We start from the raw sequence: 14,973 nt of genomic DNA on the forward strand, positions 1-14,973 counted from the left end.
GCTCTTGTTTATTGTTTGATCCCATATGTGTCTCTATACTTTTGGATTGCTCAAACACTGTTTCAGTAGTCAATATCATATATCAATGGATTGCTCAAACACTGTTCCAGTAGTCAAGATCATATATACAAATGGATTGCTCAAACACTGTTACAGTAGTCAATATCATATACTAATGGATTGCTCAAACACTGTTACAGTAGTCAATATCATATACCAATGGATTGCTCAAACACTGTTACAGTATCCAATATCATATACTAATGGATTGCTCAAACACTGTTACAGTAGTCAATATCATATACTAATAGATTGTTCAAACACTGTTACAGTAGTCAATATCATATACTAATTGATTGCTCAAACACTGTTACAGTAGTCAATATCATATACCAATGGATTGCTCACACACTTACAGTAGTCAATATTGTATGCCAATGGATTGCTCAAACACTGTTACAGTAGTCAATATCATATACAAATGGATTGCTCAAACACTGTTACAGTAGTCAATATCATATACCAATGGATTGCTCGAACAGTGTTACAGTAGTCAATATCATATATTAATGGATTGCCACAAAACCAGGTTCAACCCACCATTTTTTTCTTAAAATGTCCTGTACCAAGTCAGGAAAATGGCCATTGTTATATTATAGTTCGTTTCTGTGTGTGTCAAACACTGTTACAGTAGTCAATATCATATACCAATGGATTGCTCAAACAGTGTTACAGTAGTCAATATCATATACTAATGGATTGCTCAAACAATATAACAGTAGTCACTAACATATACTAATGCATTGCTAAAACAATATTACAGTAGTCAATATCATATACTAATGGATTGCTCAAACACTGTTACAGTATTCAATATCATATACTAATGGATTGCTCAAACACTGTTACAGTAGTCAATAGCATATACCGATGGATTGCTCAAACACTTACAGTAGTCAATATCATACCGATTGATTGCTCAAACAGTGTTACAGTAGTCAATATCATATACCAATAGATTGTTCAAACGCTTACAGTAGTCAATATTGTATGCAAATGGATTGTTCAAACACTGTTACAGAAGTCAATAGCATATACCGATGGATTGCTGAAACAGTGTTAAAGTTAGTCAATATCATATACCAATGGATTGCTCGAACAGTGTTACAGTAGTCAATATCATATACTAATGGATTGCTCAAACACTGTTACAGTAGTCAATAGCATATACCAATGGATTGCTGAAACAGTGTTAAAGTTAGTCAATATCATATACCAATGGATTGCTCGAACAGTGTTACAGTAGTCAATATCATATACTAATGGATTGCTCAAACAGTGTTACAGTAGTCAATATCATATACTAATGGATTGCTCAAACAATATAACAGTAGTCACTAACATATACTAATGCATTGCTAAAACAATATTACAGTAGTCAATATCATATACTAATGGATTGCTCAAACACTGTTACAGTATTCAATATCATATACTTATGGATTGGTCAAACACTGTTACAGTAGTCAATATCATATACTGATGGATTGCTCAAACACTTACAGTAGTCAATATCATACCGATTGATTGCTCAAACAGTGTTACAGTAGTCAATATCATATACCAATAGATTGTTCAAACGCTTACAGTAGTCAATATTGTATGCAAATGGATTGTTCAAACACTGTTACAGAAGTCAATAGCATATACCGATGGATTGCTGAAACAGTGTTAAAGTTAGTCAATATCATATACCAATGGATTGCTCGAACAGTGTTACAGTAGTCAATATCATATACTAATGGATTGCTCAAACACTGTTACAGTAGTCAATAGCATATACCAATGGATTGCTGAAACAGTGTTAAAGTTAGTCAATATCATATACCAATGGATTGCTCGAACAGTGTTACAGTAGTCAATATCATATACTAATGGATTGCTCAAACACTGTTACAGTAGTCAATAGCATATACCGATGGATTGCTGAAACAGTGTTAAAGTTAGTCAATATCATATACCGATGGATTGCTCAAACACTTACAGTAGTCAATATTGTATGCCAATGGACTGTTCAAACGGTGTTACAGTAGTCAATATCATATACCAATGGATTGCTCAAACATTTACAGTAGTCAATAATGTATACTTCTATTCATTTACATTGAAATATTGCATTTTGGTTCTTTTTCCAAATCTCATTAAAACAACAAATTAGTTGGTGGATTACTCTGTAGCATAGTGAATTAAAATGCTATTTTGATAAGATTGGTGTGTATTTTGTCTTTTAAGATTGTTATATTACCAAGAAAAACAATTAAAAATTGTAAACAGTATTGGCTATGGCTTCCTATAGTTTTTATGGTGATTATACAGACAATGGGTTGTTCAATAAATCTTTTTCTGTTGAAATTGAGAGTTCATTAGCTTAAGTGAGAAAAATTTGAATACTGTTAAAAAAAAGCTCTGTAGTTTCTAAACTGTAGAGAAAAACTATGAGGGTGGAAATTCCATGAAGGATTTTGCTGTTATGAAGCATTCCTATTTTGTAAAACTTGCAAAAATGTGTGTATGGCAAAGGGTGGATGAACTTTTTGAAATGAAATTCGAGTTTCTGTAATCTATACACATTTGTACATATTATCTTTCTTTTGGTTTTCGTTTACAGAAATTGCTTTTGTGATATATTGATAATATTATTAACCCGTCATTTTACTGTCCCATAAAGGGAGAGATCCAATCTTTCTGAACACAAAAGAACCTTTGCAACAAGTCTTTTCCAAAGATTGCATGTCTGACCAGATAGCCAACATTTCTTTTTTTCAAGTGGGAATCCTAATTTCCTGCCCTTTCTTCTGTTCTGATAGACCTTCTTTGCAGAATCTACCAATTAGATTAATTGCTAAATTATTCTCGTCATGAATATTCATAAATTATTGGCTCATGGACTTAGCACCAGCAAATAAGCAAGCTATCAATATATCTGCTATTCCTGTTTTTTATCTGTTAAATTCAATAACAGAAGTTATGGTGATAATTTAGACAGTTAGTTGTTCATTAAAACTTTTTCAATTGATATTGAGACTTCATTAGCTTAAGTTAGATAAAATTGAATATTTAAAAAAATGGAAGAGACTTAATAATTATAAGATTTTTCATCCCAGAAATTGTCATTGAAGTAACAAGTGAGATCATTAATGAATATTTTTTCCCTTGGTTTAACCATGAGTAAAAAGGCATCTGGTTTGAGTTGAATTTATTCTCTAAAGTACATATTAAATGTGAGAAAGAAAGAAGATTATCACTCTTGTTAAATGCACAAAGTTCTCATTTATCCTTAATATCAAAATGTTTTCAGTCCCTATTATCAAGATATTTTCAGTTGTTCTCTTTCCATTACACTGTCAGTTCTTATTAAAAAAGGTTTTCAGTTATTTTCCACAAAATGATGTTAGAAATTCTTACTGCTTTTTACTGTCATCCCTTATTATAAAGAAACTGTCAGTCATCCTCGAATCACTATATTGTCAGTTATTATCAATATATCGTTAGTTCTTCTCATTGCAAAAAACTGTCAGACCTTTGGTACAAAATCAAATATGAATGCACTTTAATGTCAGTCCTCATTCTCCAAATACCTGTTAGTCATGCTTATTGCACTATACTGTCAGTTCTTTTCACCAAAATACTACCAGTGGTTCTTATTGAAATATACTCTCAGTCCATATCATTGAAATTCGTCAGTCATTCATATTGCAATACACTGTCAGTTGGTATCATTACACTATGCTGTCAGTCATTCTACTTACTGTATACCATAAAATTCATACCATCAACATTGTACCAGTTCTTTGTCAAATACTGTCATTCTTTCGCAATGCACTATATTTTCAAAAACTGTCACTTCAATCAGCAAAGTATTGTCAGTTCTTATCTTATAAACTCTGTCAATATATATCATTCCGCTTTATACTGTCAGTCCTTTTCATTGCAATATACTGTCAGTTCTGATTAAAATACTGTCATTTGATCCCATATTACTAAACTGTCAGTCATTGTCATTGCATTATGCTGCCAGGCATTGGCATTTCACTATGCTGTCAATTCTTATAATAAAAAATGCTCTAAGTCATTCTCCTTACAATAAACTCAGTTCATACCATCAAAACGCTGTGAGTAATTTTCATTGCAACAAACTGTCAATTCTTATCTTTAAAATTCTGTCACAGTCAGTTCTCATTGCACTGTACTGTCAGTTCTTATCATTAAATTAATGTCAGTTATCTTCATTGCAATATCCTACATGTCCTTTTTAAAATAATGTCAGTTGTTCTTATTGCAATATCCTATCAGTCCTTATCAAAATATTATCAGTCATTCTCATTGCAATAAACTGTCAGATCTTATATTATAAATATTATCAGTCATTCTCATTGCAATATACTGTCAGTTCTTATCATCAAAATATTATCATTGATTCTCATTGCAATATACTGTCAGTTCTTATATTAAAAATATCATGGGTCATTCTCATTGCAACATACTTTCAGTTCTTATCATCAAAATAATGTCAGTTGTTCTCATTACAATATATACTGTCAGTTCTTATCATTAAAATAATGCATTTGTTCTCATTGAAATATCCAACAAGTCATTGTCATCAAAATAATGTCAGTTGTTCACATTGCAATATCCAACAAGTCCTTGTCATCAAAATAATGTCAGTTGTTCTCATTGCAATATCCAACAAGTCCTTGTCATCAAAATAATGTCAGTTGTTCTCATTGCAATATCCAACAAGTCCTTGTCATCAAAATAATATCAGTCATTCTCATTGCAATATACTGTCAGTTCTTATCATCAAAATAATGTCAGTTGTTTTCATTGCAATATACTGTCAGTTTTTTATCAAAATAATATCAGTTGTTCTCATTGCAATATCCTATCAATCGTTATAATCAAAATACTGTCAGTCTTTCGATTTGCAAAATTTTTAATCATCAAAATAGTAATAACAAAACAACTGTAGCATTGAAATATACCAACTTATTGGAATTTTTGTAAATTTATTCTTGTTTCAAATCTGCATGAAATATTTGCTATTTGACACTAAGTAAATAGCAATCAATCTATCAGTAAAACAATCAAAAGAATTTCTGTTTGCAATTAATGAATCTGTCTTTCTTTCAGTGTGAGAACAAGCTGTATTTCCTTAATGGAACCATTCCTGAAGTTTGTACTCCTAGAACCTCAGCAAAGTCTACAGTTTCTGTCCATGAGGGTAAACTTACAGCAAACACTTTTGCAGGTTGCTTCAGAGGACAGTGTATTAAAATTCCTAGTGAAAATTTTACCATGCTTCCAGGTTTGTAGTAGTTTACCAGAAATATGTCAATGTAGAATAGAAATGTTTTTTTAATGTAGATTGGGTGTCTTCCACCATCTTGGATTGTAAAATAGCAGGAAACAATCGGTTTAGATCTTTAATGAAATGGGCAAGTTTCAAGAGAAGAATGTAAATCATTTGTAAAACTTTGTGTTTTATAATATTTTTACTATTGTTTGATTCAATTTTTTTCCACTTTGCCATTTAAGGGGAGAAAACTGAGATAAAGTTAACTTTTATAAAGAAATGTGTTATGAATTTAACTACTTTGTTTTGCAGCAAGAAAGCAAGTCATGTGACCCAAATTTTTCTTTTTATTTCCTGAAAGCATATAAAGCTAGAGCTATCTTTAAATTCAATGGTTTAGGTCTTTTTTGTACAAAATAGGAGTTTCCATGCATAATCTATACAAAATATGACAATTTTGCACAACCTGTAGCTTGATAAGAAGCCATGTGAGCCATATGTTTTATTATATTTTTGAAAGAAAAAAACATGATATAAATTACATTATGACAAATTTTCAAAAATTCTATGGATTTTAATTTAGACACCCCATCTACCTTAATTTGTAAATAATATAAAAATAAGAAGATGTGGTATAATTGCCAATGAAACAACTCTCCACCAGAGACCAAATGACATAAAAGTTAACAACTACATGTCACCCTACATCCTTCAACAATGAGAAAAACCCATACCGCATAGTCAACATATATATGATTAAAATTGTTAATATAAGATAAAACATAATATATAATGTCAGATTTTATATTTTAGTCTTTTATGTATCTGATATTTTTAATTCTAATAAATATGACATGTAAGGCCACATTTGATTGGATGGTGTCTGCCGCCAATTTCATAGTAATTGGCAAAACCCCAGTCAATGCTCATGTTGGTTTTAAAAAAAAATATTTTTGTCGTTGTTTTTATTTTCTTCTGTTGTTATTTGAATTGACCAAAAAGGAAAAAGAACATATAAAAAGATAACTTGTTTTTAATTATATTTATAGGTGAACACTCCAGATTCCTTGACAATGACTGGCCAGTTTCTGTCAGAACTCCTGTCAATTGTCAAGAGCCATCAAGAGTTATCTGTTCTTGTTAGATTTGGATTCTCCCTATGTTTGCAGAGCACCCAACTGCAAATAAACTATTCAATCTTAGCAAGAAGTCTGCAAAATTGTATAATGAACAGCAAAGTGGTAAGTTAATGCTTTCTACCAAATGTGCATACTTTGAAAATAATGATTAAATCACTTTGGAAGAATTTGTTCAAATTGGAATTAAGGAAATGCATGTTATATAAAAAAAAATGGCAGAAGTGGTGTTAATTTCAATGAGGCAGGCTGCAGCAACCCATAAGACTTATTAAGTGTCTGTACCATGTTTGAACCACAACAACATCATCATCCTTTTAATTCCATACAATTTGTTCAATAGCTCTAAAATGATTTTGTGAAAATTGTTCAAGTCCACATTTTTTTGTAATGCCTGCAAATCTGGAGTTCATTTTAGGAAATTAGGTAATGAGGACAGCTAGTAGTATAGCATTTTTATAATGATAACTTACAGGTCTAGTCTGTATTTCATTATGGTTGATCATCTTTTTTGGATAAGGCTGCATGACTGGTCATTCGGATTTTAATTCTTTTATTTTGCAGAATATAATGTCAGACACAAATATAGTTGCTATAGCAACAATTCTGTCAACCAGTCCTAAAGAATATATTGGTCCAATAGTCAACATAGGTAAGTCTGTTCTTTGATGTTATATCATAGCAAATACTGAATAGGGTTATTGCAATGTTCTTTAGGAGCATTGTCTTGAGTAGTATATCATATTGAAAGAGATTGCACATGCAAAATTAGGTGCAGATAAGGAAAGGGTGCTGTATTGAATGGCCATATTGATTTTCTTTTTATGATTTTATGTGAATCAAGTAAGTCAACTACTACCCCCTTCCCCCTAAATCTGCAACTGAATATGATCTGGTAAGGGATAATATTTATGAACTTCGGCTGTTTACTGCTCTTTGGTCGGGTTGTTGTCTCTTTGACACATTCCCCAATCTCAATTTTATTCCATGCAATAACCCTTTTATGATATAGCAGAAACTTGCTTTCATGGAACTTTCCCTTGTTTTCACAAAGATGAGACTTCTTTTAGGGGGTTTTATATTTAGCCTATGTTTTGCTAGTTATGGCTGCAAGTGGAGCATAGCCTTAAGAATTAGAAACCTCTTTTTTTAAATGTTTTTAAACTGAACATTGAATGAGAGGAATGGTGGAAGGGTCATTATTATGATTTTGAGATATCTTACATGTAAATTGAGATGAGATCTTTGAAAGCAACAAAATACAACATAGAATAGAGCTCTTGCATTATTATATTCCGCCTTATTAAAAATTTAAAGAAAGTTGGAAAGTTTCTAATACTGACTTGTTTTTGGATGAAATAGTCATGCTGGTGTTAACATTTAATCACAGTTAAAAACACATTTGGAAAAAGAATAATTGCATGCAGGAAGTAATTTATTTCACTTTAATTACATTATATAGATGTCATAAGGATTCCATCATTTTGATTGGATGACAAAAATTGTATGGTGTTTTAAAGTGATGTTTTATATTCCAACAAAAGGCAAATCCATGACTGCACATGCTGTCTATGACAACATTTTGACATTGCTTTGAGATATTTAAAACAAAACAAATTAAAAGTTTTCAAGGTTGTAAAAGTGTTGACCATGCACACATTTTAAGTTTTTAGCAGTTAAACACTTCATACAAAATGTGCTTCTAGTATTCAGTTCTTAATAAAAAATATGACCAAACAGCTGATTAAATTGCAAAAAAATAATAATTGGCAGTTCTAAGGGATTAATTTGGTATTGTCATTGTCTCATTTTGTTTTATGATATCATTTGATTTCATTGTTGCATTTTCAAACAAATACATAAAACATATGTGTAGCCGTTCTTAAATAAATGCAATCTATAAAATGTAGTTTAACAATTCTATGGCATCATATTCCAGTTGAAAATCACAACAAAACATAAAAGTTTGACAAAGGTGGCTCTTGTTGTCTTCAATTCTGTACAGTTTAATTTTTTAGGTAATTTTTGTCTATTCTCAGTTAATTTTGCCATTGTCAATTATTCCCTATTCTTTATATTTTAGCACCCTATTAATTTATATTCTTATTTTTTGGCCTATTTTTCTACTCTCTTTATTTTTTTGCCCATTTTTCTGTGGACTTGGCCATTCATTCTTTATTCTGTAAACCCCATCGAACCCTTATAAAGTAATAGAAGATAACCAGGAACAATTTGGAATGTACATGTTTCTAGGTTATACATATTTAATTTGTCCATTTGGATATCAAAAGCAGGGTTAGCTGGAAAAAAGGATAAAAACTATATCCCTGTCTTACAAATTGGATGGGCCCAATTTGCATATGGTACAGTGATGATTTCAGGCAAATTGTTTCCATTTTTTTCACATGCTTTATAAAGCTCATAGTTTACTATGTTTCGTAAAATTGATAAAAGGCCATGTATTGCTATTTTAAAAACTTTTCGTTCATTGTGAAATGACTATTTATTTCCCGTTATTAAATGCGTATACCTTTTATTTTACAAACTTAATTATTTGACAATACCATGCATTTTATGTCAAACAGCTGAGCAACAAAGCAGAACAAAATACATTGTAATAAAGTGAACACAGTAATACTAAATATATTTTACGTCTTAGAAGATATTTTTTATCATTTAATTTCCACCGATCGACCAAACCAAGCCAAAATCTTTCACATAAAAAATCTGTAAACTAAAATTTAAAATTTTTTTCCTTAAAAGGTCATTGTAGTAATATGTTGCTGTATGAAATCTTCTCAAAAGTACTGCTACTGACTTTAAATTATAAGACGGCATGATATCTATATTAATAGGCCAAGTCCTTTGCACTTGATTTCAGTAACTGCAGACATTCTTTAATGGAATATGAATCAGTATTGTTTTACTTGTCAATGTGTAATTTGTCTTCAGCATTACCAATGTCAATTGCTTTTTCTGAACAGATGATGCGGCATTGAAAAGTACGTTTTTTCTTAAACAAATTGATGTTGATGGTAGATCTTTGGTAGCCTCAGCTGTTGAATTCATTCACAACCTGTCTACAGACTTAGGACAATTTATAGTGTTTAGCTAAAGATGCCAAAAAACCACATCTCCTTTCATTCAATTCCTTAGTGATTAGGTTATTTTTTTATTGATTCACAAATGCCTTGGCTTTAAGCTATTGTTTCAGAGAATATTTAATAAAAAATACTGCCAAATATCATATTTGGATTGAGCCAAAAATATTTTGTGTCTTTTATATTAATTATATAGTATCTATGTCAAAACATCACAAAAAATGCCTGCAATGTAGAAAAGTCTGCTTAATTAAAAACGAGAGTATTAGAAAATGTTCTGGAAGACTTTTTATTTCACATTTTTATATCTAATGCACTTTTAGGTGTTTGATATGTATATAATTAACCAGGGCCAAAAATAAAATTAATATTTTGCCTACCTTCCCACCTAAAAAGCTGCATACCCGAAAAATTTTATGACACAAATCGTTTCAAATTTAAAAAAAAAAATGTTCATGCATACTCTAAAGTTGTTTTCTTGTCTAAAACATGTAACTTATGTTGTTGGCCAAAAAAATAAAAAGAAAAAGTCCTACCTTCCTAAGAATTTGTGAAGGGTGGCCAAAGATATCAAATATGTTCAGATTTGACAATACTTTTTTAGTTCAGGTTATGAAAATTATAAGTTATTCTTTTTGGAATAAGCATGTAGGATAAGTAATAAACCTAAATTAAAGCTTGAAGGTTACGCTTTGAATTATTTGCAGAATAAACATATACCTTTTCTATTTCTGGTATCAGCAGTGTAGCTATATGAAAGAATTTAACAATATAATTAGAAGGATTCTTTTCTTCGGTAAGCCTGAGATTGTGACAGATTTGTACTATAATAAGAAAGCTTCTGTGTTATTACATGTTAAAAATCCCAAATTGATTCTGCACGAGGATTATGACACCACCTACGCTGATTAAGAACAACTTGACACATTCAATCTTTCTTTTTTCAAATAGGTCCTCAATTTCACATCAACATTGTAACATTATGTCAAAAAATCCCATGATTACTGGAAATTAGTTGCATTTGTTTGTCTTCAGCAAAGACTGTTTTCTTTTTGTTTTAGTTCAGATTTAATTGATGAAAAATTGACAATTTTTCTTAAGGTACAGAAACTGTTGTTTGATTGAGGTATTTTCCTTCGTAATCAGTATCAATGTCTTTGTGAATTAAAGACTCATTTGTCTTGCAGTAGGCCTTTATTCAAATCAATTAGAGGTCGAGATTAAATCTTCCTAACAAAGTGAGATTTTAAGACTGAAATTGTCAGCATCCAAAAGTTTAATTTTCCTTCATTTTATAACCCATGAATACTGGTTTGTTATTAGGCAAAGTACACTAGACATCAGTTAGTGACAGACTTGAATTTAACTACATTTAGCATACAAAACTTAGACATGCTTAAAATTCTTGATTTTCTTTTAAAGACAAATTGTATCACCTAGAAGGACTCCCCTCTCTCTGCTACACTCCACAAACCGTATGATTATCAAAATTTGCCATGGCCTATAGCTACCCATGACAAAAATCTCCAGTAAACCATGGTCAGAGGCAAATAATTTCAAAAGGGCCACAGCAAATAATTTACAGATCAATTAAGGCACTATTTATTCAACATGACAGAAACACTATAAAATCCAAAAATATTGACCCTACCCATGTTAAAAGCAAAGAAAAGCCACAAGATGTAAAAAAATATTTAATTTTCAAATAGGAAAATGTAAAAAAGCAACATGACACTGGAAGTAACATTTAGACAGCACCACTAACATTTTTTATCAAAAAAAGATCGAGTTTATGCCTTTACAAATGGAAAAATTTGTACTAATATTTTTTAATAAAAAAAAAAGATTGAGTTTGAATTTTGGTTGCATCACTTTTACCGTTCTAGGGTTATGCCCTTTACAAAAAGAAAAGTTCTCTAACTTAAGTTTGCCTCAATCGAATGTTATGAAACTTAAACACAATGCTTATTACCACAAAACTCAGATCAAATTTGAATTTGGGTAGCGTCACTCTTACTGTTCTTGAGTTATGTCCCTTTATAATGTTATATACAAGCGGGGCATCATCTGTGTCCCATGGACACATTCCCCATTTATTGACATTATTTCCTGTTGGTCATATTTTAATTAAGTATTTTCAAATTAAACATATCACATAGTGCAAACTGGATATCAAATTATAGTGAAGAATAATTTGTACACTTTTATTTAGGATACAGTAAAGTCGATAGGATCTTAATTTACAATGAGAAGAAGCGGATTATTTTTATTCTCTTTTAAAAGCAATTACATATTAGTGCATGTGGTTGGAAATTAAGATCAAATATGAATACATCATAAAAAATAAGCATGTAAGTACTGAAGCGTGTAGAGCGTGTTTAGTTCTTTAACCATATGCCTCAAATTTGATATATCCTAAATCAGAACTTCATGGTATATTTATTCATCCTACACAACTTAACTCTGCTCCCTGGGGTTTATAGCAATAGGAAAGAAAAAAAATATATCTGTATTTCTTTATATTAGTTTCAATTTTGATGATGTTGAATGCAAGGCCTTTTATTTTTGTGCTTAGAGTATAAAAGAATAATCTCTCTAATTCTAAGCTGATTGATAGCTTCTCCCAACGGTTAAATATGTTTTTTAATCACTATGTGGTAACTAATTGTGGTTTGCTTGATCTCAGTATTGCATTGGTCAAAATTCCGTTATGATGTCAAAAAAAAAATTGGTGGAATTTGAACTGATTTTGTCACATCAAAAGGCTACCATGTCTGAAAATCTTTCACAGAAAAAAACACAAAACCACATGTCTGTCCTCATTAGAAAAACATATTCCACCACCTTATCTTGTGCATTGAGATATTTTACCACCCTCAACAGTTTTTTTTTTTAATTATAATTGTAAATACTCGGCAAACCTTGTGTTTTAATTTTGAAAATTTAACTGCCTTAAGAGAAGTGAAATATTGTTTCTTATACAATGCAGTGGTAGAATCCATATATCAACACTGTAGATGTTTCTATGACAGCTGAAACAATTAAAATCTAAAACACGCAAAAAATGAATTTATTACATTGTGCGTAGGATTTAGCTTTAGGGATAAAATTCAAATTTAAATATTTTGAAGTGTTAGCAAAATTTTAAACAATTATTTGGCAGTTTTACAGTTTTTTTTGTGACCAAATTGAATAGTGAATTATGCATCAGTCACGCATTGTATACAACAAGACCCTGATCTGAAGATAATCTCAGCTTCTCGTATATTCTGAATATCTAAGCGTATTGCTTTATTGAAGTAGTCCATGATATTTTAATGATGAAATCCTTATTAAACAATAAGAGGGATAAATAAGATTGGAAAATAAAGGATGGATCAAATTCCCGATCAATTAGATAGCAGGATGTTTATCCAGGAAGAAGGAAGACGTTATGTGGTTTTATAGAATCAATTATCTCTTTTTTAGCATAGCAATGGCCATTGTACATAGTTGTAGTATATGTTATACTTTTAAAAGGGCTTTCCATGATATTGAAAGTGAAAAATCAGGAATACAGAAAAAAATAAAATCTTTGGGAGAGGGGAGGTGGGATGGGTCTTACAACTCAGAATAAGAACTTTATCACAGATAAGATAAAATCATAGATTTTCAAATGTTCTTGCATATTTGAATTGTGTCCAGACTTTTTTTGTCTCCCGTCGAAGGTTATGCTCGAGGACATAGAAATACTAGGCATCTGTCAGTCTATCTGTTCGCCTTGTCTTGTTAACCCTCTCACATGTACATTTCCTGCCTGACTTTTATGAAATTCATATCAAAGGTTCATATCAGCAATGTATAAGACAATTTCAAAAATCAGTACTGATCAACAATTTTAAAAGAAATATTGGAAATATTAATGATATGGGAAATTGCATTGTAAGTGCTTTCAAGTCTACATTTCTTGTAGGATTCTTATGCATTTTATATTCAAGGGTTTATATTAGCAATGTCTGAGATGAGTTTGACTATCAGCACTGATCAATAATTTTTACCTGAGTTATGTCTATAGAGAGTTGCATTTTAGGTGCTCAAACACCTACCTTGAATTCTTATGAAGGTTTTGTCAAAGGCTTATATCAGTTAGGTATTGGAAAAGGGATCAGTAAGGTATTGGAACTTGGAAGAGTGCTGACCAACTATTTTTACATGAGTTATGCCCTAGGAAATCTAAATATATTGAAAATAACATTTTTGCAATCTCATATTTACATTTCTTATAAGATAAAGTTTGTAAAAAATTTTAAAGAATCAAAGAAAAATAAAGATTTTTGTAGCTTTTGCCCTTGGACAGATAAAATATGTGCAACCTGGTGGGCATTGGAACTGTTCTTTTATTTATTTTACATAATAAACATATAACTGCGTAAAATAAAAATAAGATGTGGTATGATTGCCAATGAGACAAAATGACGAAGAAGGTTAGCAACTATAGTCCACTATACAGCCTTCAACAATGAGCAAATGTTGTACTCCATGACAGGACGGGATAAATGTCACACACTGCTGCATTTGGTCATGCTTATCTGACTAGGACATGTACAACTGGATACCAAATTTCATAAAAAATTACAAATAAAGCCAATTACATATCTTTTGCCTGAATGTTGTATTAGGAACTTTGGCAATCTTTAAACAAAGGACTGCAAATGATTGGTCAAGATGATCAATGAAATAAAACTATTTTTTTATGCAGATATTTTGTTAATTTTATCTGTTGGAAAGAGAATATTTAAGATATAATTTGTTTTTATTTCCTTTTTTTCATAAGTGGAGATAACTCAGGTAATTCAATTTTATAAAATTATATTCTGTAAAGTTATTAATTTTGTCATGTGACAAGAAAATAAGTATGTGACCATTTTTCTTTTTGCTTTCTGAGATAACTTTATATTTCACCTTAGGTTTACATGAGAGTTACCAGATTTTTTACAACAATCTCTTTTTACATTTCAAATATATACAACTTAAAACCTGCAAGAAAATTGGTGAACAGATGAATAATTTTGCTGTAAATTCATACAAATTGTCAAACAAGACAACATGCTAAGCTCGTCTTTATATGCATTAATAATCTTGTCACTGACTATATGGATAATAGAAGAAGAAGGTCAATCCAATCTAATACTACAAATGGGATGAAGTGTAAGATTTAAGTCAACACAACCTTGTTTGTACTTTGAAATTGATTATACTGACAAATGTTATACAAAACACTTAAGGTTCTTTGATAACTCTCACTATGAAGTTTGAAGAGACTCCATTTTCTTTCAAATACATCGATTAACTAAAGCTTAATTACAATTCTGATATCAAATATGGTCTATAACTTTAGAGTATA

The 14,973-nt window shown here is 30.6% G+C and overlaps 1 protein-coding gene across 1 annotated transcript in view; it reads left to right on the plus strand.

The window, feature by feature from the left end:
• The window catches only part of LOC127734858 (focadhesin-like), a 319,452-nt gene that overhangs the window by 188,273 nt on the left and 116,206 nt on the right, over positions 1-14,973 (plus strand). The window contains exons 7-9 of the mRNA XM_052244903.1: positions 5,191-5,365; positions 6,403-6,594; positions 7,054-7,141. Of these exons, the coding sequence (XP_052100863.1) occupies positions 5,191-5,365; positions 6,403-6,594; positions 7,054-7,141 (455 nt within the window). The remainder of the gene's footprint in view (positions 1-5,190; positions 5,366-6,402; positions 6,595-7,053; positions 7,142-14,973) is intronic.

Source organism: Mytilus californianus, unplaced genomic scaffold, assembly GCF_021869535.1.
Source record: "Mytilus californianus isolate M0D057914Y unplaced genomic scaffold, xbMytCali1.0.p SCAF_3, whole genome shotgun sequence".
NCBI lineage: Eukaryota > Metazoa > Mollusca > Bivalvia > Mytilida > Mytilidae > Mytilus > Mytilus californianus.